The sequence below is a fragment of the Balaenoptera ricei genome, chromosome 4 (assembly GCF_028023285.1).
Source record: "Balaenoptera ricei isolate mBalRic1 chromosome 4, mBalRic1.hap2, whole genome shotgun sequence".
Taxonomy (NCBI): domain Eukaryota; kingdom Metazoa; phylum Chordata; class Mammalia; order Artiodactyla; family Balaenopteridae; genus Balaenoptera; species Balaenoptera ricei.
The window spans coordinates 129,546,871-129,572,029 of NC_082642.1; the positions used below are offsets into that span (position 1 = coordinate 129,546,871).

Here is a 25,159-nt window from a genome sequence, read left to right on the forward strand (position 1 = left end):
TACTTACCAACCTCATTTTTAAAAATTTTTACTGGAGTATAGCTGACTTACACTGTTGTGTTAGTTTCAGTTGTACAGCAAAGTGAATCAGTTATATACACATATGCATATATCCACTCTTTTTTAGATTCTTTTCCCATATAACTGACCTCATTTTTTTTTTTTTTTTTGGCCATGCCATGAGGCATGTGGGAATCTTAGTTCCCAGCCAGGGATCGAACCCTTACCCCCTGCAGTGGAAGCTCAGAGTCTTTTTTTTTTTTTTTTTTCAAATCTGTTCTCTCTTTCTATGAGTTTGTTTGCTTGTTTGTTTTTGAAGTATAATTGACCTACAACACTGTCTTAGTTCCTGTTACATACCATAGTCATTCGATATTTCTATACATTTCAAAGTGATCCCCACAATGTCTAGTTACCATATGTCAACATACAAAGACATTACATAGTTATTGACTACATACCGCACCCTGTGCATTTCATACCTGTGAGTCATTTATTTTGCAACTGGAAGTTTGCAAAGAGGTATAAACTTCCAGTTGACTTGCATTCTTAACCAAGAAACTTAGATCCCATGAATAAGGTGGTCTGGGGTAGTGAAAAGAGCATGCATGATTTGTGTCCAAAGGCCTGGCTTTTACTGCCTGCTCCTGGATGCTGTGGCCTTGGAGCAGGTGTTCCGTCTTTCTGCAGCCAAGTTCCCTTCCCTGAACACTGGCAGCGCGGAGTCTTAACCATTGGACCACCAGGGAAGCCCCAACCACATTCTTAATATTCATGTTTTTGTTTTCTATCCAAACTCAGTTCTTTGAAAGTATTTAACCATTCATAAAACTAAAATTCTTGTTTCTGTTGCTTATGCGATGGAAAGTAATCCAGAATATATGTGCCAAGATACAGTACTTTGAGAAGGAGAATTCTGGATATTAAAAAAATCTTAATTTTCTTCTCTTATTCATCCCGTGTTCCCTTTTACTACTGTAAACAAAGCAAAGCGTCTGTATTTAGAAAATCTCTTTAGAAACAGGCAATTTTTATCAAGTACAGACTTTTTAGTAAGTTTAACAGAACACTTTCTTGTTGGGAAAAAAGCGCAACATACATGACCACTAGTAGCAGTTTAATTCTTACTATGTTCTTGGTCTCCTTTCCAAAAATGTTGGTGTTCTTGAGATTTAGAACTCTTTATTGAACCTTTTTGACAGTGATACAATAACTAAACTAAACCAAACCGTCAATTAAATAGATGTTAAAGTACTCTTTTCTCATCAGATTTGTTTTGTTCTGTTCTATTCTGTTTTATTCTATCTTATCCTATCCTATCCAATTCTGTTGGTGGTTCCTGTATCCTCTATCATAACCATTAACTTATCATATATCTTATTTGGGAAGCTATCCAGGTTCATCTTATAAGGTGAGGATGTCTTTTTGTGCTTGCTTTTCACTTATGTGTTTCCATTCTCTCCATTACTCATCTGCTGTGCTGCAAATCCTGACTCTTTTCTTTCTGGCATAGTTAGGATCAGTACAGAAGGTTATGTAACAAACTCAGAGGAGATTGCACTAAGCTTCTCATCCTTGGCAAGAAAGTGATCATTACATGGTAGGAGGAGCCCTCAGATGCTACTGTTTGCCATTGTTATCCTTGCCTCCTATTTTATTCTGGATCACAGGTTGGAATTATCCTTCACAGTTGGAGTGATTCTTCTTTTCTGAGATTTTCTATGAATGAAAGGATTGTTTCCCCCATGCTTTCATTCAAGTCAGTTGCATTGTCTAGGATCTGACACAGTCTCCTTGGATTGTTGCAGATGTTCCCCCAACAAGTCAGGGGGTGGATCACAAGCAGGTCCAGCGAGAACTGGGAGATGTTGTACTGCATCTCCACAACCCCACTGTCCTTTCTTCCTCTTCGGTCGAAGTGCACTGGACGGTGAGTCGTTGTTGCTGCCGTGATACTTGATCTCAGTTTTAATAAGCAGATGACTTTGGAAGATCATTACATGAAAAAATATATGTATATATAGAGAGATGCAACAGATAGTTAAATTCTATATATCTGTTGCTTACCTCTCTACCGATGGTAACTTTATAATGTAAGCGTTGTTTATTATGGTAGCGGTGAAATGGCTTTAAACAGAGAAAAATTTCATCTTGTGTGTATTTTATATTATGCTGCAGTAATGACCTTTACTAGTCTCAGACGACACAAGTTATATATTCATAATACTATAATGATAGGATCATTAGCATACGAATTTTTTTAACTGAAAAGTATTTCTGAATAAGTAGTTAAGTAGTCTTTTAAAATTAGGAAGTGGAAAAATACATTTTATTTCCTCATCCCCTTGACCCTCTGACTTACCTCTAGATGTCTGTTGTGGAAGTGCCATGATGCCTCACATTTCTGCAGGAAGCATAGAAATTAATATCTAATATTATACATAAAAGCTGAAAAAGCGGACATATTACAAAAGATAGTGATTTGTTTTTAGTATTCTACTTTATGTAAACTAGAACACTGTGGAATGAAGTCAGATAGACTTTTTTTTGCCTTGTGTCACATTTAATTTTCATAATTTTCTAAAAAGTCAATAAAAGGACATGAATGATTGAATTTTTATTTGTCATTTTAATAGGTGGACCAACAGTCACAGTATATTCAAGGATACAAAATTCTTTATCGCCCATTTGGAGGCAGCCGTGGTGAATCGGAGTGGTTGGTTTTTGAAGTGAGGACTCCAACCAAAAATAGCGTGGTTATCCCTGATCTCAAAAAAGGAGTCAACTATGAAATTAAGGCTCGTCCTTTTTTTAATGAATTTCAAGGAGCAGATAGTGAAATTAAATTTGCCAAAACCCTAGAAGAAGGCAAGTATAACGAAATGTGCGGTTACTATGCATTGCAATACTTTTGTTAGGCTTTTATTAACTTAATGGAAAAATATTAATGACATTAAGTCATAATATTCGTGCCATTAATTATTCACTGTTTCGATAGTGAGCACTGTATTTTGCTAATAGAATTTATTTAATGAGAACTACTAAAGACCAAAATTCTATTATACTCGACTTGCTTTGGTAGTGGCCTATCTAAAAATGTGTGAATGTGTACTTAATGACATATTGGATATATGTAATTATTCAGAACTAAAATTCACATCTAAAGATGGAATTATCCTCCATTTGCTTGTCTTTCCATTACTTATTTTTCATTCATTTATCAAATGTTATTTTGAGTGATGATCTGTAAATAAGGTGAGTAATGTTTTGGTTTGCCCAGGACCCTCTGGGCTTAGTATTTTATGCCACCTGTCCCTGGAAACCCCTCAGCTCTAGACAAGCCAGTATGTTTGGACACTCTATAACTAGAGATTAAAAATTAGTATTTACGTAAAGGTTAAAGGTCACATGTCACAAGTATACTCTTTAAAAATAACCAGAATTTTTCCTAAAATGTCTTTATTACTTTGATTACAATAAATTATAAGATACAGTTAGTAACATGGATGGTTAGTATTTATCTTTATACTTTTGAACATTTTTAGGGAGAACATGGGACTAGGGTTACAGGGTAGGAGAAAGAGGAATTCTCCTGGGATGTTTTGTGGAGATAATCTGTATAACTTTGGTTATGGAAAACTCACAATAACAATAGGTTAGCAATATCGAGGAAAAACAAATAGTCTGGGACTATTCAGATTGGCTGAGATACATCTTTAAAACATACACATATATGGATGTAAATTTAATATGTTTTTGTTTAAATGTTAAATGCCTGCTTTCAGTGTTCTCTAATGTGCTCATAATATATCTACTTTTTAAAACAATTTCATAGCACCCAGCGCCCCACCCCAAAGTGTAACTGTATCAAAGCATGATGGAAATGGAACTGCAATTCTTGTGAGTTGGCAACCACCTCCTGAAGATACTCAGAATGGAATGGTCCAAGAGTATAAGGTAAATACATGTATAGCAATTTACTGATGGACACCGCTCTCCCCTGCCTGCAGGGAAAAAAAAAAAACACACCAAGTTTGGTTAAATTGTTCATGGATATTTGGCGCCATCTGCTGGTCCACACAGCAGCCTGTAAAATTATTTTTAAAATACTTTCCTGTTAATTCAATAATTGTGGAATAATTTTTTCTTAAGCCATTTGAAAAAAAGAATTTAAAAGAGAGACTTTACCTGGTCACAGTACATATAGGTACATACAATTTCACACAAACAACAAACGTAAAGGCTAATAAAAGAATCTCTTTATTTTCCCCTTAAAAAACAGCTTAAATACATTTTGCAGAATTAGTTTGCCCCATGGAATTGTATCAGATATGGTTTGATTTCTTTCTTTTAACATGTTTGGAATTTTGTAACATTGGAGCTAAGTTGGAAAAATTATTTTATTGTGCCTGAAAATTTTTTTATAAACCTTGTTTTCATCTCTAAACAAAATTTTATGTCTCAGAGGAGATTCAATTATAAACTTCTGTATATATTTAAGTGAATTTTTTAAACATATGATGTATTGTCAAGTAATGTAATCCAGTGATTCTGAATAATTATTTTTACCTGTGAAGTTATCAGCTCTAATCATTGAATTTAGAGAGGCTTACATAGAATCTCCAGCAGATATTTTCAGGCATGCCAAGGTACAATAAAAATTAAGGACATGAGATTTATCCTGTTAATGAATATACATTAAAGCACAGTTTTAATGAGCTATGATAAATGAATAAACGATAGATTGAATTAGGGAAATCTCAATAGAGAGTAAATTTTATGTGTATTTTTTCAACACTTATGTAAACACACTACATACTAGAAGACTTTTAGCTGCAGAACATGTATTTCTATAGACACTGCCTTATATGTCCATTGTACCTCAGTATTTTTCTAGTTAGTAACTAAATTATGATACTTAGTAAATTATCTCATATATGTAAAAATTTGTATATGTTTATTGATATGAAACTAATGCTAAGAAGGTAAACACATTTGCCTTCTACAGGTAGTTTCATGCTAACATCAGAATCACTTATGGAATCATTTTCCAAATATAAGTGCCTGGCCACCATTCTCAGAGATTCTGATTCAGTAAGTATAATAAGGCCCTTGCATATATATTTTGGTAGATCTTCCCAGGTGATTCTGATGTGCACTTTTGGGTATCTGATGTGGGCTTTTGGGTAAGGTCCAAATAAAGACCATAAATGTACTTTTGAGTACCAAATTAATTTGTACAATGACCAAATATACTGAGCTCAATTTTAGGTATAACAGTTTATTTTAAAATGATTTTTAAAAACAAACTAAAAACCTCTGTATGACACTTGCATGTACTTTAAAAGGGTGACATTTTTAAAGTATTTAAAATACTGCCATAAATGCACTGTGGCTATTTTAGGGTATTTCAAATAGATCTTCTACTGTAATTGAGTCATTAAAAGGTAAGAGTCTCTACACTTTCAAGTGCCTTCTCATGAGTTTCAAGGTTATTTCAAGACTGGGAAGTGATGGGGTACTATGGTTCAGTCCAGAAAAATAAACCGTTATAGAGATTTTTAAGCATATAAAATGAGGCAACGTCTCAGCTCTTAAGCAAAATTGTGTAATGTAGGCATTTTCCCCTAAGAGTCAAAACTCATTTCTCTCCTAAAGAAATGTGAAAGGGTGGATTTCACTTAACTTCATGGTCAATTTAAAATAATAAAATGCCTTTCACAACCTGATTGACTGGTACAAAATCAGTTTGTGGCTTTGGTTCAGCTGTGTAATGTAATTGAGGGGAAAAAAATCACAGAGGACTCTTTATTTCCAAATGGTCAGACCCTGGTATAGAGTCTGACCATTTGTTGGTATTATGCAGTGAAACTATATTAAAATAATATTAACTTTCAAAGAAAAAAATTAAAGGTTTTTGCCCGTGTGATAGAGGACACTGACACTCTTAGATTTATTTTAAATCCCATTTCCTGTTACAGTTTAGACAATAGGCTACTTGAAACTAATCCTACACCTTGCTTAAGGACATCGTAAAGAATATAGAGCATGTTTTACTACTCCATGGATCATTTTCTTATAGAAGCTGAGTCCAAATACTGTCATGCATCATATTCAAGCTCTATAACATTGCAAAAGATCGCTCTAATAATTAAATAATCCTTTAGTGAAATTTAAATTAAGGATTATAGCATAGTTCAGAAATCTTAATTTCCTGAAAATAATTTCCTACCACAAATATCAAAGTTAATGAGACATACAATAATTTTCTTATTAGGAGAATATTTTTCTTTTAAATCAAACATGTATTGTTATGCTCTATCACCTTGTATATGTTATTAAAGGCTAATTAATATTACTGTGAATACAAGATCAGAGTGCTATTTTTCTTTCATTGATAATAGTTCAACCTACCATAGGTGGAATAAATCCTACGATGATCCTTACTCTTTATGTTCAGTTTTATTTTTAAAAACCATATTTATGCCAAGATACTTTAGGTTATTCAGAAAATCTCTCTTTTTTAAAATATTTATTTATTTATGGCTGTGTTGGGTCTTCGTTTCTGTGCGAGGGCTTTCTCTAGTTGCGGCGAGCGGGGGCCACTCTTCATCGCGGTGCGCGGGCCTCTCACTATCGCGACCTCTCTTGTTGCGGAGCACAGGCTCCAGACGCGCAGGCTCAGTGGTTGTGGCTCATGGGCCTAGTTGCTCCACGGCATGTTGAATCTTCCCAGGCCAGGGCTCGAACCCGTGTCCCCTGCATTAGCAGGCAGATTCTCAACCATTGTGCCACCAGGGAAGCCCCAGCTCTCTCTTTTTAAATCAACTGTTTCTCGGTTTTGACATGAAAGGTGATGGGACTGTGACAGCACCAGGTAATTTTATCTAGAGAACTGCTGAAGTAAAGTATTAGACACAGAGTTTCCTACTCATTTTTGTTTTGTGATATCTGGTCAACTAGTGTTATGCAAGTCCATAGTAGGAAGGCAAATACTGAATGATAATAGGTAAGTTATTGTTCTTTATCTAGATGTATACAGCTTTTTGCAAGTTCCTTTTATTTTTTTCCTGGCATATAATTTCTAGGTGTTAAAAAAACAAAAAATCCTGATGATAAGGTTAATAAGAACCAGGGTCTTGGTAGAATCATTTGTAGAATCATCTGATATGACCCTTTGTAGAAACTTTTGTACAATCACCTGATATAATCCTTTAAAAGCATGTATAAGAAAGTTCAAGGAGGTCTTTAAGGTACTACTAACACGAGGTTTGACTAGAAGAGTCTTCTCAGAACTAGATCCAGGGAAGAATGACTTTTGAAACTTCCTACATTAGGTTCATGATAGGTCTGAACTCTTAAGTCTAAAACCACAGTACTAGGTCTAAAACCACAGTGCTGACCTTTGCATTAACTTACATAATTTGTTGTGTTCTTCTTGTAGGTTTGGTGTCTGGGCAATGAAACTCGATACCATATAAACAAGACGGTAGACGGTTCCACCTTTTCTGCGGTTATTCCCTCGCTGGTGCCTGGGATCCGGTACAGCATAGAGGTGGCAGCCAGCACCGGGGCCGGAGCCGGGGTGAGGAGTGAGCCGCAGTTCATCCAGTTAGGTGAGCGCCAGGGCAGATCTGGTTCGAAAGACATATCAGTGTACCCATTGTCCTGCTTTTCTTTTTGGTATATAGTGGAGCCAACCATTGCAAGTTGAACAGGCTATGGAATGTGGCAATAGAATTATGAGAATGATGGTGTTAGCTTTATCTTATCTATCTATAATATCGCAACTGCATTTAAACTTATCCAAGCACACATTTTTCAATGATATTTTAAGCAAAAGGCTGTCAGTATCGTGTCATCCTCATCCTGTCCTATTGAATGTTTTTCATCTTTTCAATAAATACTATTAATTGAGCAACAAGGATACCTCAGGGAACAGGAAAGATGCAGTCTGCACCTGCATGGAACCTTCAGTGGTTTGGGTTTAAAAAAAAAACAACTTCCTTGCAAAACTTAAACTAGGTATTGGAAGTTTACAGCAATATGCAATTTATATTCACCATTTATGTGTCTATTTAAAATTGTATTGCTTTTGACAACAAAAGATAGATTGAGATGTAAAAGAGCATTGGAATATGACATATGCTGATTACTTAGAAAGTTAAAAATGCATTGTGTGCTTCAAAAGTGGTTAGATGAATAAAAAAGAAACACAAAAACCTGACAGAAGCCTTAGTTACCACACTTCATGATAGACAATGTGACGTGAACATAAAATTCAAATTTATTGGTTACCAGTAAAATCTGAAACAAACAACAAAAAACAGCAACAAAATTATAAATGGAAAGGGGAGAGAAAAGGGTCAGATATTAAGAGGTGACATTTAAATTAAGTAAGATACTAAGAAGTATATAGTCAACTTCGTTCCTTCCACATCAGAACTGAAGCATTAGTAATATTTCATGCCAGTTGCTAAATTATGAAAATGAATCAGATACATGAATCTTTATACATCACAAATAAGTATATATAGTACTGTTGCATGTTGATAATATTGATGACAACTTAGAAATTATTTCAGAACAAAATTAAGAAGCATTCCACTGTGAATAAACTTTGTTGCTGTACATAATGAACTTTGCGTTCAATTTGGAAACGGCTATTGATGTTCCAGTGTTAAGACTGCTACCCGCTGTAACAGATAACACTTGCAGAGCTTCTGGAGCGTAATATAATAAAGTCTACCTGAAGTCCAATGGTTGTAGCTATGCAGGGTCACAGGCTGATGAGGAGTCGCTTCTTTAACATGGGGCTTCCAAGGTTGACCCTGGGCCAGAAGAAAGGAAGAAAAGAAACACATAGTGTGGAGGAGGGTTTAAATGGCACATGTCTGGAAATGGTGCACATCACTGCTGCACAGAACTTGGTCTTGTGATTCCAAACAGATGAATGGCAACACTGCAAAATCAAGTAACTGGCTAGGGAGCTACCTCCCAACAACTCTATGCTATGAGAGTACCATTCAAGTCTTTAGTGGAGAGCTTGCTGCTTCTGCCACAGCCATTGGCCAGAATTTGATTTTTGGATTATCTTTTACAACTAGCACTTTTTTTTTCAACAGAGATTATAATACACACAACTTTTAAGCAAAAATAGCTTCATGGTTTATTTCTGGTTCATTTATTCCAAAATTTTTAGGTAGTACCGAAAACTATGTTTAAAAATTGCTTGATGCAACTGTTACAACGTTATCTAAGGTATGGGGGAAAATAGTCTGAACATAGATCTTTTTACTCAAATAGTTGCCTAGTTTTGTGAAAAGTCAGTATTAACTTATTAAAACTGAAATTAAAAGTTACATGGTGAAAAAAAAAAAAGTTACATGGTGATGACCCTATACATTGTCATGTCATTTACTTATTTTGTATAATATATGACTTTCAGTACTGGGTTTTCAAATATGAATTAGAAAAAGGACCATGTGTAATTTTATTTATTTAAGATTTAAATCATGGGATTTAAGGGTCAAATTGGTTTTCTCGAAATTATAGATGTGTTCCAATTTTCCATATCTTAATATAGCCTCAGCTGCAGTGAGACAAAGACTGAGGTACAGAGAGGCCATTTTAATTCATTAGTCACACCACACTTTATTCTGTTAAGCCCATCTGGTCGCCTGCATGGAACCTCTCTTGGCTGTCTCCATAAAATCTGAAGCTACCCAACTTAACCTTGCACAAATAGCCATGAAATCTATAAACCTAGCAAATAGGGTGTAGTAGAAATAAAAAGAGGAGTCGGCTTGATGAACTTTCAGAGGATGAAGTGCTCATAGGATAACCATAGATAAAAGAGTCTGGAATATGAAATAAAACTTTCAGTCAACAAACAGTTGAAGGCAGGTGACGGCAACTGCTTTTGAAAATAGGTTTTTCAGACTTGACCCTCCATAGAATGAAATCTGGAATTCTGTTCAAGAAAAAAGCAAATAAAAAACACACGCATGCACAACATGAGTAGCAATTTAGCCTTTTTACGTAGAAAGGGGTGCTGTTTTCCTAAGACTGTTTCCTTAGCCATTGAATGCTGCTTATTTTACCTGCCAGTGTCTTAACAGGATGCAATGTCATTTAATAAGAAAAAATAATCAGTAAGCATTTTTTTCTGTTTGAGAAATGTTATTCATAACTAATGAGTTATACCAATTATTTTTCTTGGAAAAAAATAGAGCTTTGGACTGAAACAAATGTTTCTACTTTAAAGCAGGTGGTGTTAGCAGAACATTTTCAGAGTCAAATGCACTGGCTTCAGTAGTTGTGGCACGCGGGCTCAGTAGTTGTGGCGCATGGGCTTAGTTGCTCCGAGAATAGCCATAAATTCTACCAATTTTTAATTCTTGAATCAAAATAGCTGACAGGAAACAGGAGACTTTTTGACTATTCATAACACTTGATAATTCTTGCCCATATTTAATGAACATTCTTACAGCTATTGCTGGCCATGGTTATTATTTTAAAAGAAAGATTTTTCATAGTTCTTTCAATGGTAACATGATTTTAATTTTTCATTGGTTTTTTATTAATGATTCTGAATTTTTACAGACCCTTCTAAACATAGTTTCAAACGATGTGTTTCTGAGGGAGTTAAGCGTCTTAGACTGTTCAAGGGTGGGAGGAGGGGAGATAAACACACACAATTTTTTTTCATTGTCTCATTGAGTTTCACACCCAAATTAACCCAAAGACGGCTTTTCAGATTCGCATGGAAACCCCGTGTCACCTGAGGACCAAGTCAGCCTTGCTCAGCAGATCTCAGACGTGGTGAAGCAGCCAGCGTTCATCGCAGGAATCGGAGCAGCCTGTTGGATCATCCTTATGGTTTTTAGCGTCTGGCTCTATCGACACCGGAAGAAGAGAAATGGGCTGACTAGTACTTATGCGGGTATCAGAAAAGGTATTAGCTTTCCTAAGTTTTCCATATTTTACTATGTTTACATAACTCTTCATTTTAATCTGTGGCTCCAAGTTATTCATGATTATGCATATCCTATATTAAATTATTTTAGTATATAAAGATTTTCAAAAGCGCTTCTATTTTATTGCAATATCTAGGTATAACCTCCTCTTGAGTATCAGTACTACAGATAGGCTTATCAGTTTCAGGCCCAGTTCCTTTAAAATATATTTCACCAGGGTAAGTCTACACTTCGTTGTGATACCATTCCCTTGTTCTCTTAGGGAATTACTTTATTACTTTATATTCTGGAGGAAACTTTTTAATCTCCTTGTCACAGGAATTATAAATACAAGCTTTGGACTGTCACACAACTTTAAAGGGGGTGTTGTTGCCCTTTGTAAAGCTAAAGAGATTATTTATAAATAATGATATTTCCGATTAGTTCTGATTATTTATAAAATAGTTTCTTAATAAATGGGCTTCAGTTTTCAGAGAGAGGAGGCTTAGTACTTTTTTATTGTTAAATTTAAAGTTGCAGAGCTGAATATGTATATACTGTTAATGGGTGATGATGATTTGTTAAAAATGTGTTTACAGTTTAGAAGAGAAGGTTTATTTGGCTGCAATTGTTGACAATTTTATGGACGAGCCAAATATGCTAAGGATTTCACAGACACTTTTACCACATATTCTCAAAGTCTGTAGATTGGCGGTTGGTATTTTATATTTTTTAATGAGGCTGTTGACACTATCAGATAGATAATCCTTTTGCCTTTCCCTCCTCAAATAGCTTCATCAGCTCTGGGCATCAGATCTGGGCTCTAAGGCAGGGTGACTGTAAGTCCCAGTTTTCAGGCCACCGTCCCAATTTGTGTCTTTAGTCCAGCTAAATTATTGACAGTGCTCCTTTGGTTCTCAAAATTGTCCTAGTTTTTAGATGGCAAATTATACATTCACCCTAGTTACAGGGTCCATACTTAAGTCTAAGATAACACTTTTGCTGCAAGGCAAATTGAAAGAGGATGACCAGTAAACACATACCACCCTGCACCATCACCACCCTTTAAAAAAAATTGTCTACATATTTCCTAAGTGAACATTTCCTACGTGGCTTGGCCAAGTCATTTCTCTGATCAATGATATGGCAAAGTCAGAATTTGTTAGTGCTAGCTAGACCTTTTCTCAATGAAAAGTTTTATTGAATATCCCTCTATGCTTGTAAAACAGTCTGGGACAACAGTCTAAAATATTTGTGCCCTTGGTCCCAAGGGGTCTTGGCAAGAGTCAACACAAATTCATCACCCACACTGTGGAAATCCATGAATGTGCCTCCTGGCACATTGAATCTCTTCATGTACATACGTTCACCTTAGTGTTACCATCCTTAAATATGTTTTTTTCAGATAGGTGTCCTATGCAGAGATAAAGCAAAATGTCAGTATCCCTGCCTGTGAAATGGAAAATGAGGGCTGGGAGGTTACTGCAAAGAGACTAGGTGCTTGTTACATATACAAAGTAGATCAGTGTCAGGCACACGTGTTACCATATAAAACCTTTGACTGAAAGACAAGGCGGAGAAGGGGTTTGTGGGTGTCTGTGTGTTGTGAAGCTGGGCAGGGGTAGGCTGTTGGGAGTTGTGTGTTTGAAATCCCATTTGAATGAGGAAAAGTGACTAATTAACTTCCAGACGTAGAGTCTCCTGAATTCCCCAGGAATCCTGTATTTTTTATTGCCATAAAGTATGATAGCTGTGTAGTTGTAACAATTGAATGCTCTCTCTTGTCTTGAAATCTAAATATGTGACATGAAACCCTCTTCCCTTCTGAAATGTTTCTTTTCTTTTACTAATGTACTTAAAGCATGCTGGCAAATGCCTATGTGCCCTTTCTGCAAAACCTATTAAACTAATACCATTGTCCTTTTAACTAGCTTGTGTTTAAGCAGAAATCGTAGAACATAATTACAAATGTAATTGGTGAGCATTTGATTCTGCTTTCCTCACTTTGCCGTGTTAGCACTTTTTCATAATTCTGGTCGTATGCAGTTTTAAAAAGTGCATCCTGAAATCTTACATTGTCTGTGCCCGAAACAATGCTGGTAATTCTAAGAAAAAAAGGAAGTAAAATATTTTAAAGAAATCAATGTAAAAGAGCCTGTTGACCTATAAACCATCAAACCAGAGTGTGACTTTCGGTAATAGTGAGCATTTTTAACATTTCCCGCCTACATTTATCTGGAGGTGTGCCCCTGCTTGTACCCCTTGTTCACATACATCCACGTAGTGGGAGTTTATTTTATTACTGGAGGCTTTGAGAATTAAGCTGTTCTTTGGTGTACAAGCTGTAAAAATTTCATTTAGACAGAACTCTCTTCATCTCTTCTTCAATTCCTTAAACTGAGGTTAGCAGTTGGCTAGGAATACCGACGGGGACCTTTCATTTTTTGCCTGTGTCCTTTTGATTGCAAATTAATGTTCAGGCACTGAACATTCTTGCTTGAGTAGCTTTACTTTCAAATGTATTTCTTTATTATTTTTTATGAGGACTAGTTACTATGGCTCTGAATTTTTGATTGCAGCTAAATTACATTGACTCTCTAAAAAGACCTGACTGAAAGAAAACACAATAGAATTCCTAAGACAGAGACTGCTGAGCAGCAAAGGAAGCCCAGTTTATAAACTGGATCCCCGGCATTGAGGGTTTTGTTGTTGTTCTTCCTAGTATGCTCAGAAATAAAATGGTTTGGTAAGAAGTGACAGTTGTAAAGGATGCTACAGGCATTTGAATTTGCAACCCCAGTGCTCTAATCTTCAAGTAAATTTCTTGGAGACATTCAAATGTGAAGTGGAAAAGACATTTTTGGCAGCTTTTTGATCCGTGATAAGTAATCGATATTCTAGTTTGTGTGTATTAAGGATTTCTTAAAAGTAAATTTTAGTCTACAAGGGAGTAACGTAGATTTCCTTGCTTTCTTTACCAGAGCAGTGTTTACTTTAAATTAACGTGAAGAGCTTGGAAAAAAAAAATCAGCCTCCTCCCTCTGTGAAATGACATGGAAATAGCTCTGGTGTTATCCAACACCCAGGAATGAGAGAAGATAGGAAAAGTGGCGGAGGCAAGGCTGCTACTTTTGAGGTCTGCAGTTCAATTTCAGGCATTATTGATTGCATTAAGATTTATAACTGCAGAGTGAAGGTTTTCAGAGGGGCATTATTGTTCTATTGTTTAGCTTTTGGTGTGGTATTTTAAAAAAAAATGCTCAGCCTACTTCTAGAAAGCTTCTAAATGTAAACTATAATAGAGAAGTTAAAGTTTAAAACTCCCCATTTTTCCTGTCCGTTCACAAATTTCTATCATGATAAAAATGTAGCATTACACTGTTTATATGATAAGTATCAGGCATTTCTTGGCAGTGGAACAATTCAGTTTTATGGGGTTTTTTGTTTCAGTTCTTTCTTTGCTTGCTGCCTTCCTTTCTTCCTTCCTTCTTTCCTTCTTTCTTTCCCTCCTTTCCTCCTTCCCTTTTCCCTTCTCTTCCTTCCTTCCTCCCTCCCTCCTTCTGTCTCTTTCTTCCTTTTTTCCTCTTTCTTTCTTTCTTTCTCTCTCTTTCCCCCCCCTTCTTTCTTTCTTTCCTTCTCTCTCTCTCTTTCTTTCTTTCTTTTTCTTCCCCCCTCCTCCCTCCCTCCCTCTCTTTCTTTCTTTCTTTCTCTTTTTGTCTTTCTATCTTTCTCTCTGTCTCCTTCCCTCTGTCTCTCTTTCGATGATGAATACTTAAATGCACCTATTAGTTAGCCCACTTTAATAAGCATTTACTTTAAGATTTCTAGATAAGGTTTAGGCAAGACCCTGATAATACTTGTTTAAGAACACATTATCCAATGTTTGGAAATGATTAATAGTAGAGGACTCCTGTTTGTACTAAAGCCATGAGCTAAATCTCCATTACTAAATGCAGGGGTCATTTGCAGGCTAACCCAGCACAATCCCCACCCCCTCCCGTCCTAGAACGTCAGACCCTTCAAAATGGTACCTCAGAGACAAGCTTCTTTTTTAACCTCAGATTTGGTTTTATTCATATATCAGAGTGTCAGAACTACTGGCTTAGTTATTTACATTTGTTTTATGTTCAGCTGTCTGCTTGATTTATACTAATGTGATATGTTCCCTTTCTCTCTTCAGCTTAATAACTGGTTTATATTTTGTTTTGATTTTTCAGTCCCGTCTTTTACCTTCACACCAACAGGTATATATTTGCGCTTACCCCCCTCCTTTTCTTTGTTAGTTTGGCATGTGTTGTACTATTGTGTTTCTGTTTTTATTTCATTTTCTGCAGTAAGCTGGGGGGAAAGGACTTACAATGGAAGACAGTACTTCATTTACTCATGCCAGGCATGCACTTGAAGTAGAAATGGTTGGTGTTGCTTGTCATTCCTTCAATGCCATTACTTATTCGTGACTCCGCATTGCATCTTAGCCTTGTTTGCATGTGTTTCATTAGATAGACACACTGTGTCTACCCTCAGCATGATTTAACATGCTAATGATCACATTGATTATTTCAGACTTGGCAGTGCATTTTTTTACCTTAACTTAAGCTTTCAGGTTTTCGAACAAAAATTTCTCTCCCTTGCAATTCTCTATCCATACAATCAACGTTCTTAAAGGTAACCAAAATATCCAGCACATGTGAAAGATAAAACTTGTCATTTTCCTTAAGTCCGAGTACTAAGATTCCGTTCCATTCAGTTTCTTTCAAAGTGGGTCCTCTTCTTTCGATTCACCTTTAGTAAAAGATGTACCTGTAGCCTTGCCTCCTCGGTTTTAATCCAGTTATTATAATCACTGGAAGCAGTTATCTCTCCTTAACAGACTCCCAGTTTGGAGTTCTTCTAAGCAGAATTTGGCAGCTTTTAGAAACATATTTCTTCTTAGAAAATGGGTCTGTATTTACAGAAAAGCTAATATCCTTAACCCCTTGCCTGACTATGTGCAAATCTTTTTCTGCTATGGCTAAATTTTATACCCATAATTTATTAAGCCGAGAATGCTTTCAAGAGCATTAAAATATATTTTCACTATGTATACATGTCTGATGAAAATATACTGAGAAGAGTTTTCACAAGCCACAATAAAAACTAGGTCGCGTTCATTAAGAGTCACAACTTGGCATACATCTTTGTGTGTGGAGAGAAAGAGGGTTTATTTTAACGTTTACCTTTGTCTTACTGGTACTCATATTTCTGGGGAAATGGTCTGGTAGGTTTTTTTCTTCCCAAATTTAAGATTCCACTTACATAAAATCATGAAGTTACATGATCTAATAATAAATTCAAAATTAGAATCTATGAGAATGTGAATGTACAAACGTGTAATAGTTATCGTTAATAAGAGTGAACTGAAGTTTGCTTCTGCTTAGTTTTCAACCTTGTTGGCACGTAAAGAAAATAAAAATAACTTATATCTAATTCTGTACCATCTTAAAAAAATACTAGTTCAATTGGAAATCTGCTATTTCCTGTGATGAATTTTTGCAATGCTTCTAAGTAGAAAGGAAGAAAACATGCCATTCTAGAAATATGCTCATGAATGTCATAGCTTTTGATATATAAACACAAACATGTCTATTAATTGTTCCTTTTTTTTGGTAACATTCCAGTAACTTATCAGAGAGGAGGCGAAGCTGTGAGCAGTGGAGGGAGGTAACTATCCTGCTTGTTTTGTAGATTCTAAGGGGAATTCCAGGTATTTCTTCTTGTCTTCATCGATGACATCACTTTCTTTGCTGAAAAGGTGTAACTTAAAGGTGAAATTTGTTGAAATATTTCGGAAATACTCCATTCTGTTGTGCTGTGGAACCAAGCTTGTTTACATACAAATGCACTTGATTGGAGCCGTTGCATCTCAGTCAGTGAACACCAGAGGGAGCACTTTCACCGGGAAAGACAGACTTGCTGATTTAGCAGATGATTAAAAGGAGTTAAAGTAATTAAGCGATGGCATTTATGAAGATTAAGAAATATAGCTAGTTAACAGATACTATCAAAGAAAAAGTGTTCATTTGGAAACCTGCTGAACACAGCATTGGCTCATAAGTTGTTGTAGTTTATGTCTGTTTGTTTGTTCTTGTTATGAATTCAACATAGTTCAGTCTCCATTTGCCAGGAAATATGTTGAAATAAAAGGAGAATCTAAGTAGCTTGTTAACACGGAGGTTTTTTTTTTTTTTTTTTCCTCTCATTAAAATGAACCTCAATCCTACATTTATGATTTTTTGGTAATTATTATTCAGTGAACTTTAATATATTCACAGAGAAATCACAAATTGATGTGACAGGCGGCTGAAAGGGGCTGAAAGAAGGTATAAGTTACATGAGTCAAGCTTCAGGATTTTCTATGATAATTTTTTCTTTTCAAAAACAGTAACCTCTAGCTTAAGGTGTAAGAAAAAAAACCTTTCAACCAAAACCATTTTCTAATTCAAATTCAGTTAACTTATTCAGTGTCCTGCTTTGTATAGTTTGATAATGTGGTTGCAACTGGAAAACATAAAAATAGGAAAGAGTGGTAAAAAAATGTTGACCACCTTTAGCAAATGCTGTACAAATTTGACAATTAGCACTACTCTTTTTTTCCTGGGTACTGCTGCTAGCTTCCTGTTTTCATACCTGTGAAACAAACCAGCCACTGAAAGACCCCAAAGCTAGGGAGGTCTTCATAAGGAATAAATCCACTTGATTCAAGAATTAAACCAGGGCATGTTTTTGCATCCGGGGCAATTCTGTCTAAATCATACCCCAGACAATCATTAAACAGTCTCTGGCATAAGAACATTCTCTCGTGGATAAATCTGGAACCTGATGATATAACCACCTCTCTACATGTCTATATTCATGACGGTAGACTTCAGCTTTCTCATTAATCAGATCTTATGAAAATGCTTATTGAGCATCTTCTGTGGGTTCTGCACCAGCCTCTGTGCATGAGCACGTGCACAGATGCACTTTCTCTCTCACACACACACATGCACACACATATAAAATATGTCTAGTTTCTGCTGTAAAGGAATTTTCAACCTAGGTAGACCAAATTATCAAGAAGGAAATGATGGCAGGGATCTCTCAGTACCAAATGTTAGTTTCTTCAGCAGGACTGAAAAATTACAAAGTTCCATTTGGAAAGCTCGCTAAATCATCATACAGAATTAACCTTCTGCATGTAAAAATAGTATAACAGTGAAATGGATTTATTTTAAATACCAAATGGAAATGATCTTTTTACCAAATAAAATGACAAAAAATGCTGGAATGTTATAGAGGCAACAGTTAAATAAAGATCCTAGGGTTAATGCTCAAAATGACAGTTACATACACAATTTTAAATTTATTTATTCATCAAACCTATTTATTGAATACCTACAATGGGACAGGCAGTGTTCTAGTTGCCTGGGATGTGTCGGTGAGCAAAGTCAATAAAATTTCCTGTCCTGAACGTTACATTTAGCAGGGGAGATAGAAGATTAATAATAAACATTTTTTAAAAAGTCAACTCTATAGTAGAAGCAGTTGGTGAGTGCTTTGGAAAAACTAGAACAGGGTAAGAGCATCAGGAATGCGTTTTCTAGCCATTTGTGAGTGTGTGTGTGTGTGTGTGTGTGTGTGTGTGTGTGTTCCATGATCCAGTGGGGTAAGATAATGAACAGTGAGTCAGACTCTTGTACTCACTTCTCTGATGCCATCCCTTAAACATTGGATTCCCTCAGGCATCTCAGACTCTGTGAGCCCTCACTGTATCACCCAACTCATCTGGTTAATGACACCTAAGTCAAAATGTCAAGTCATCCTCTTTCCTGCATCTATTACTGCATTTTGTTGATCCTACCTTTTTCTCCCTTCACTATTGCTGTATTGTTTCACTTCAAGCTCTTTTTGTCCCTTGTCTAATCTGTTAAAAATGCTCCCAGCAGTCCTACCTTCATCTACCTTCATTAGAACTATTTCCTGTTAATTCCCTTTGCCCATTGGAGCCAGAATGAAATTTTGAAATGCATATGGATCATGTCTCTGAGCTTCTGAAGATCCCAGTTTTCAGTAGAACACACCATATTTAAAATAGCAAGTCCAAATTGGGCAGAGCATGTGAAACCCACAACCTCTAGGGCCTTGTAGGCCTCCTCATATCTCTGTGTGCCACCCCCTACAATCCACTGTGTCAACCCACCTGCCAGTCACCAATATTGCATTCTCTTCTATGCACTTATTACATCAGCCTGGAATATGTCCCCCCTCCCCTTGTTAGTTGGCTGAGGTTCACCTGCTGTGTCCTCCGTGAACTCTTTGTGCTGTATAAACACCACAGTTAAGCACCTAATAAGAGGTAATGCAATTATCTTTTGTTTATATCAGGGGTCAGCAAATTATGGCTCTTGGTCTGAATTTGGTCTGACACCTGTTTTTGTAAATAAAGATTTATTAAAATACAGCCAGACTCATTTGTTTACATATTGTCTATGACTGCTTTCCCACTACAATGGCAGAGTTAAGTAGTTGAAACAGAAAATATATGTCCCGCGAAGCCTAAAATGGTTGCCCTCTAATCCTTTATAGAAATAGTTTTCTAACTCCTGGCTTAAATGATTGTTTCCCACAATAGAATATGAGATCCTGGAGTTAGAGGCTACGTGATTTATTAATCAATAATTAAATGCATGAATTTTTGTAATGCAATAAATGTAATTTATTGGAATATATCCATAAATTCAATATATGAATTATTGATCTTTGAAAGATATCACTAAAAAGTATCTAAAGAAGGAAGGGATGAGTTATTGAGTAAACAAATGTCAGAAGACTTGAGTTCAGTCCTTGATGAGAGAAAATTTTGGGCCCTGGACATTTTCCTCTGATAAAGGAGAAGGTTGAGAGAGAAGGAGAGCCTGAGAGCTCTCCTCGTTCTCAAAACTGTGAATTCCGCTCTTCACATAAAAGGGAAAATGAGGATTGCGGTAAGCAAAGAGACCTCTTCTCAACTTAAAAAGGACAAAGGATTTGCAATGTAATCCAGTGGCAGATCATGGATATTAAGTGGCTGTTTCTATTCACTTGTTCTCCTCACCTCACACATCTCGATCTGCTCTTCCAAACAAAAATAAACTAGTTAAAATCCAAACCACAGCAGAAATCAGGAAACAGCAGAGAAAGCCTGAAGAAAAGCATAGGAAAGTCAGGCTAACCAGATCGAGAATGCCAATAGCACATTTCCTGGCAGTGGGAGGTGAGAAAGAAAGAGTTCAGACCTTGCTTCTCTTTGAAGGACTGACCACTCTCAACTCTATCCCTTGCTTCTTCCTGGGCTTCAAAATTCTTTCAAGCTATCAAAAGAAAGAGGAGACAGTCTACAGGCAACCCTTGCTGCTAGGCCCCTTCACTATTTTCCCCAGCCCCTGGACCCTTTAGTATTAGTATTTTATTTTGTGGTTTAGGAGTTCAAATAGGTTTGTTTGTTGTTTGTTTGTTTTTGGAGTGAGTGATTGGAATATCTGGAGTAACAGGAGCAGAGGAATTGAAGGTAATTGCATTTGTCCTCTTTTCCTTTGTGACACAAAACTATCCCCTTAATATAAACTGGAAGTTAAATATGGTTTTTGAGAGCCCTAGTCTCTTCCTTTCCCTGATAATATCTTTTTGAAGACAAGGAAAAAATAGGCAAAACTCACATATATTAGCATGAAAATATAACAACTAACATATTATATGGATATATATGTATAATATGGTTGCATTTTTATGTATATAAAATATGGTAATATTATATAATATTTCTGACATATATTAATCCCTGTAACCAGCAGTGTGTTTTGCTTCTGCTTCATTTCTTATTTTTTGGGCAGCTAAATCTGTCTCATACACACTAGATCATCTTAAATGCATAAAGATAGCTTGAGAGATTGTTAGTTTTTAAAGACCCTAACACCCTTATCAGAGTAGCTACATATGACCTTGACTTCCTCAGAGTTCTCTGAAATATACCCATGGCATTTTAGGATTCATTATGGGCCGGTAATCATGACCCAACCTTCTTCCCTAAATAATTAGCATTCCAAACACAAGTCTGAACTGAAAGCTAGGATGTGAATTGTTAATCCTACTTCCTGTTGGAAAGCTCCCATACATATGAAAAGTTCTTTCAGCCTCTGATGATATCAAAACGTTCACTTTTAAAAGTGTTTTTCTGAGGGAATCGTAGCATAAAAATATTGTCTATTCCTTTTGAAACATGTAAGACAGGCTTGACCCGTACTTCAAACATCCTATAATATTTCTACAGTGTCAAATACGGAGATTTATTTTTAATAACTTAAAAAGTGATAACACACTTTAAGTTCAAGAGAAAATAAGGAAAGCTAAAGACTACTAAATGCAGAATTTCTATAACCAACATTGATTTCAAAAGCTCCAGGTATCTGTGATACAGCTTGCATTTAAATGTTTTAAATTTTAACAGGTCAGCAACATTGGTCTTCAAAGCATATTTTTATCAACAATTTTAATAGTAAATTTATTCAGTTTTAACAACGTTACTCTGAATGTTAAGACTTTAGACATTACTCCACTCTTCCTTTTATTAAGAATGTTTGAGGGTTTTAGGAAATTCCAGCACTCTCCAGTATATGTGTTTATAGTATTCTGGCTTAGAGTGTGGATTCTACAGACAGGCTACTTGGATTTGAATCGCAGCTCTGCCACTCACTCACTTTGTGTACCCATGCACGAGTTTCTTAACCTTTCTCAGGTATCTCAGTTTCCTAATCTTTAAAATCTGAATAATAATAGTAACTACTCTGTAGATTATTAGAAGGATTAAATGAGTTAATACATATAAAGGTCAGAACAACGCCTCACACCTTACCCTTGTAAACAAAGGGTAAACATTCACTTTTATGACAGATATATGTATACACACATATATACATATATATATGTATACAGATCTATAACTTATAAATCCATATTTTTCATTTGAAGTGAATTATTCCTCAAATAACCATCTTTTGCATAGAAAGTTTCCTCGGTTGACTCTCTGTATGCCAGCATAGGAACCATGGTGAGTGAAATGTCAGGCTCTTGCTTCCCAGGTAAATGAAAGCGTGGTTATTGCACTTTAGCAAAGAAAATGAAACCATGAAGAAAATCTTTTCAGACTCTGTAGTGCCAGTCTGTTTATTGTGGATCTGACAGTACATCATGCATCATCACCTCTTTTGCTGGATTGTCAAATGGAGTCAGTATTGGAAAAGGACCTCAGGATTTCCATTCCTGGACTGCAGTCTGTGTCTCTGGCACTGGTGGTCCAGGGCTGCCATTAATAACTGCTGATGTACTTTGCATTCCCAATGCACAGTGAAAGAGGATTAACATCTGTCGTGCAAAAAAAAACCATGAACGCTAATATGTCTTGCAGTGGACATCGTTTTACCAGATTTAATTCAGTAGCTTTCCTTTGTTTATATAGGATTTATGGCATCTTACATTGTCACCATCAGAAAATGTTGACAAGCTTACAGAACTGTGCACTGAAACACTGATGAGGCTCTCTGCAAAATGTCACAGAGCCCCAAACTCACTGTCTCTGAAACATGGTTTTGAAGAAAAATATGCAAATGTGCTTACTGTGAAGGATCCTTTATCTCAGTAAAGAAGCTTGTTCCATTTTTTAATGAAGTTGTGAGAGGGATCATTATTTTTTAACGGGTCAAAAATTAAGAAATGCAAACTGTCTTAACGAGAATATTCTTTACGCTACTAAAACACTACAAAATATAAGTATCCACGTTCTTTAGATCCCATGTTTGATTTTTAGCCACTGTGACTGAAGGCGGAGTAGAGCATTACAAATGGTACAAAATTGGTCTCACCGTTTACAACAGGATGGCTATATAAACTGAGGCGTGCCTCAGAACATTACGTTATAGTTGCCTTGTCTGTAAAATAAAAGGAATTATTGTATCTTTCAGCATAGTGGACCAAATTATTTGTGAGACTAGTGAGAGGAAGAATTTTCTGGAATTCTGAATAGGAAATATCATTTGCTACTTATATAAAACTTGCTTTTATACATATTTTTTTCTTTAGGCCAGGACTTCTCAACATCAGTGAACCTGCCACACAGCCATGGCTGGCAGACACGTGGCCTAATACTGGGAACAATCACAATGACTGCTCCATCAACTGCTGCACAGCAGGCAATGGAAACAGCGACAGTAACCTGACCACGTATAGTCGCCCAGGTTAGAGGCACAGAGACAGCCTGATAGGCAAGCTTGGCATTGTTAGGAACAAGCCATGAGGAGATAACTTTCGATTTCTTCTCCTTAAACTGAAAAGGAAATTTAATCCACGTTTTCATGAAATAGTAACCGTTGTTTAGCAAACTAGCCTGATTCGAATATTTTCTCCATCCCTGTATCTCCACACCTCACCGTCCACCCAAAAAAAGTTTCTCAGTATGCAAAGGGAGAATGGAGAATATAAATTCTAGAATAGATAGCAAATAAGGAAAAATGAAATTATACAAAAGTATTCCTCTTCATAAGAATGTATGTAATTAGAATTTTAATTGTAGTTATTGATAGTATTTATTTTAAAGATTTTAAGAATAAAGCAGATCAAAAGATCCATAGATCTATAGTTTGAGTGAACCAAATTTTTAATAGCAGCAACAATAATAATAATAATTATCTGGTGGTAATAAATCATTTTAAATGAAAGCTAACTGAATGTCAAAATTAGATTTTTATAGTATACTAGTAAATCCTAAGATCCAAGAAATATATATCTTTTGCAGGTGTGTATACTAATACTAATTTTGTGTTGTGTCTTTTTGGTTCAGAAATATGTGTGGTAAATTGCTTGTTAAAATCTCATGCTAAAACATGACAGTAAAATTTGGATGTAGCATATGCAAAGGAAAAAACAGAAAATTACAAATAATTCTTACAAAAAACCTTTTAACATTCATTCACAATATAGGAAATATAAAAAGAATCATAAAGGATCAAAATATATGACTATAGAAGTAAAATAACCCATGGAGTTAAGGAAAAGGGAAATAGAATATGGCATTTAAGTAAAAAGTGTGATGCACCATAAAGAACGAATCATAGTCTCCATTGGATATGGATATGGAAATGATATATCCATGTGACCAAGTCCATGTTCTCTAGAGGTCCATATTCTAGTTGTCTAGGCGAAGAAGTGCTCACATAATTATAAGTAAAAGAAAGACTATGCTGAGCCCAATAAAAGAAAAAAATCACAATATCCATTTAAATTAATATGTAGAGCTGTGTTGTCTAATATGGTAGCCTCTGGCTTCAGGTGGCTATTTAAATTTAAATTTAATAAAGTACCATTTAAAATCCAGTTCCTCATTTGCACTAGCCACATTTCAAGTGCTCAGTAGCCACATGTGGCTAGTGGCTATCATATTAGACAATGCAGAATAGAGCATGTCCATCATCTGAGAGAGTTCTATTGGATGTTACTCATATGGAAAGAGTGGCAAAGAAAAACAAGATTGCCAAAACCATATTGCCATTAAAAATATTGTTTAACCACTATTATATAAAACTTAATACCTAGAAATTAGAAATAAGAATTACTAAAAGCCAGATTGATCAAATACCCCTCATCCCTGATCATTTGTTGTTGAAATGCAGGGTAGTTGAATTCAGTAGGATAGAGAATTTGCAGATTTTTCTTAAAACTATATTCATTTTTACATCTTTAGTAGTGACCGTGTTAATTTATCATTTTTTAAGATATCCAGTTGAAAACTAATCCTCAAGGTGACCTGTTAATGTTGCAGCCACTATGAATTAAAATAGTTGTATTTTTACTATTATAACTTGACTAATTTTTTATTTTAAAAATGTTTTAATTTTAAATGATGATTTTAGTTCTTCCTGCTGTTTGAATATTTTCAGCCACAGGCTTTGAATATTTCCTATATATATATTAGTTATTTCACTCTCAAATATTTAAAGAAAGGGAAAATTAGAGTGAAATTGAAATATTAGACATATTAGGTATTATTTCAGGTGTTACTTGATAAATTGCCCTGGCTGCTATGATTCATTTTGCCATCTTTATTGTCATTTTATACTTCTTGAGGTGTCATTATGAAACCATGAAAAATGATTATA

General features: G+C 35.6%; 1 protein-coding gene across 1 annotated transcript in view; it reads left to right on the top strand.

Moving 5' to 3' along the window:
* The window catches only part of ROBO1 (roundabout guidance receptor 1), a 382,889-nt gene that overhangs the window by 318,641 nt on the left and 39,089 nt on the right, over nucleotides 1-25,159 (top strand). Inside the window, exons 13-20 of the mRNA XM_059921364.1 lie at nucleotides 1,809-1,930; nucleotides 2,637-2,868; nucleotides 3,836-3,957; nucleotides 7,445-7,616; nucleotides 10,760-10,957; nucleotides 15,176-15,202; nucleotides 16,616-16,658; nucleotides 23,088-23,242. Coding sequence (XP_059777347.1) covers nucleotides 1,809-1,930; nucleotides 2,637-2,868; nucleotides 3,836-3,957; nucleotides 7,445-7,616; nucleotides 10,760-10,957; nucleotides 15,176-15,202; nucleotides 16,616-16,658; nucleotides 23,088-23,242 — 1,071 coding nt within the window. The remainder of the gene's footprint in view (nucleotides 1-1,808; nucleotides 1,931-2,636; nucleotides 2,869-3,835; nucleotides 3,958-7,444; nucleotides 7,617-10,759; nucleotides 10,958-15,175; nucleotides 15,203-16,615; nucleotides 16,659-23,087; nucleotides 23,243-25,159) is intronic.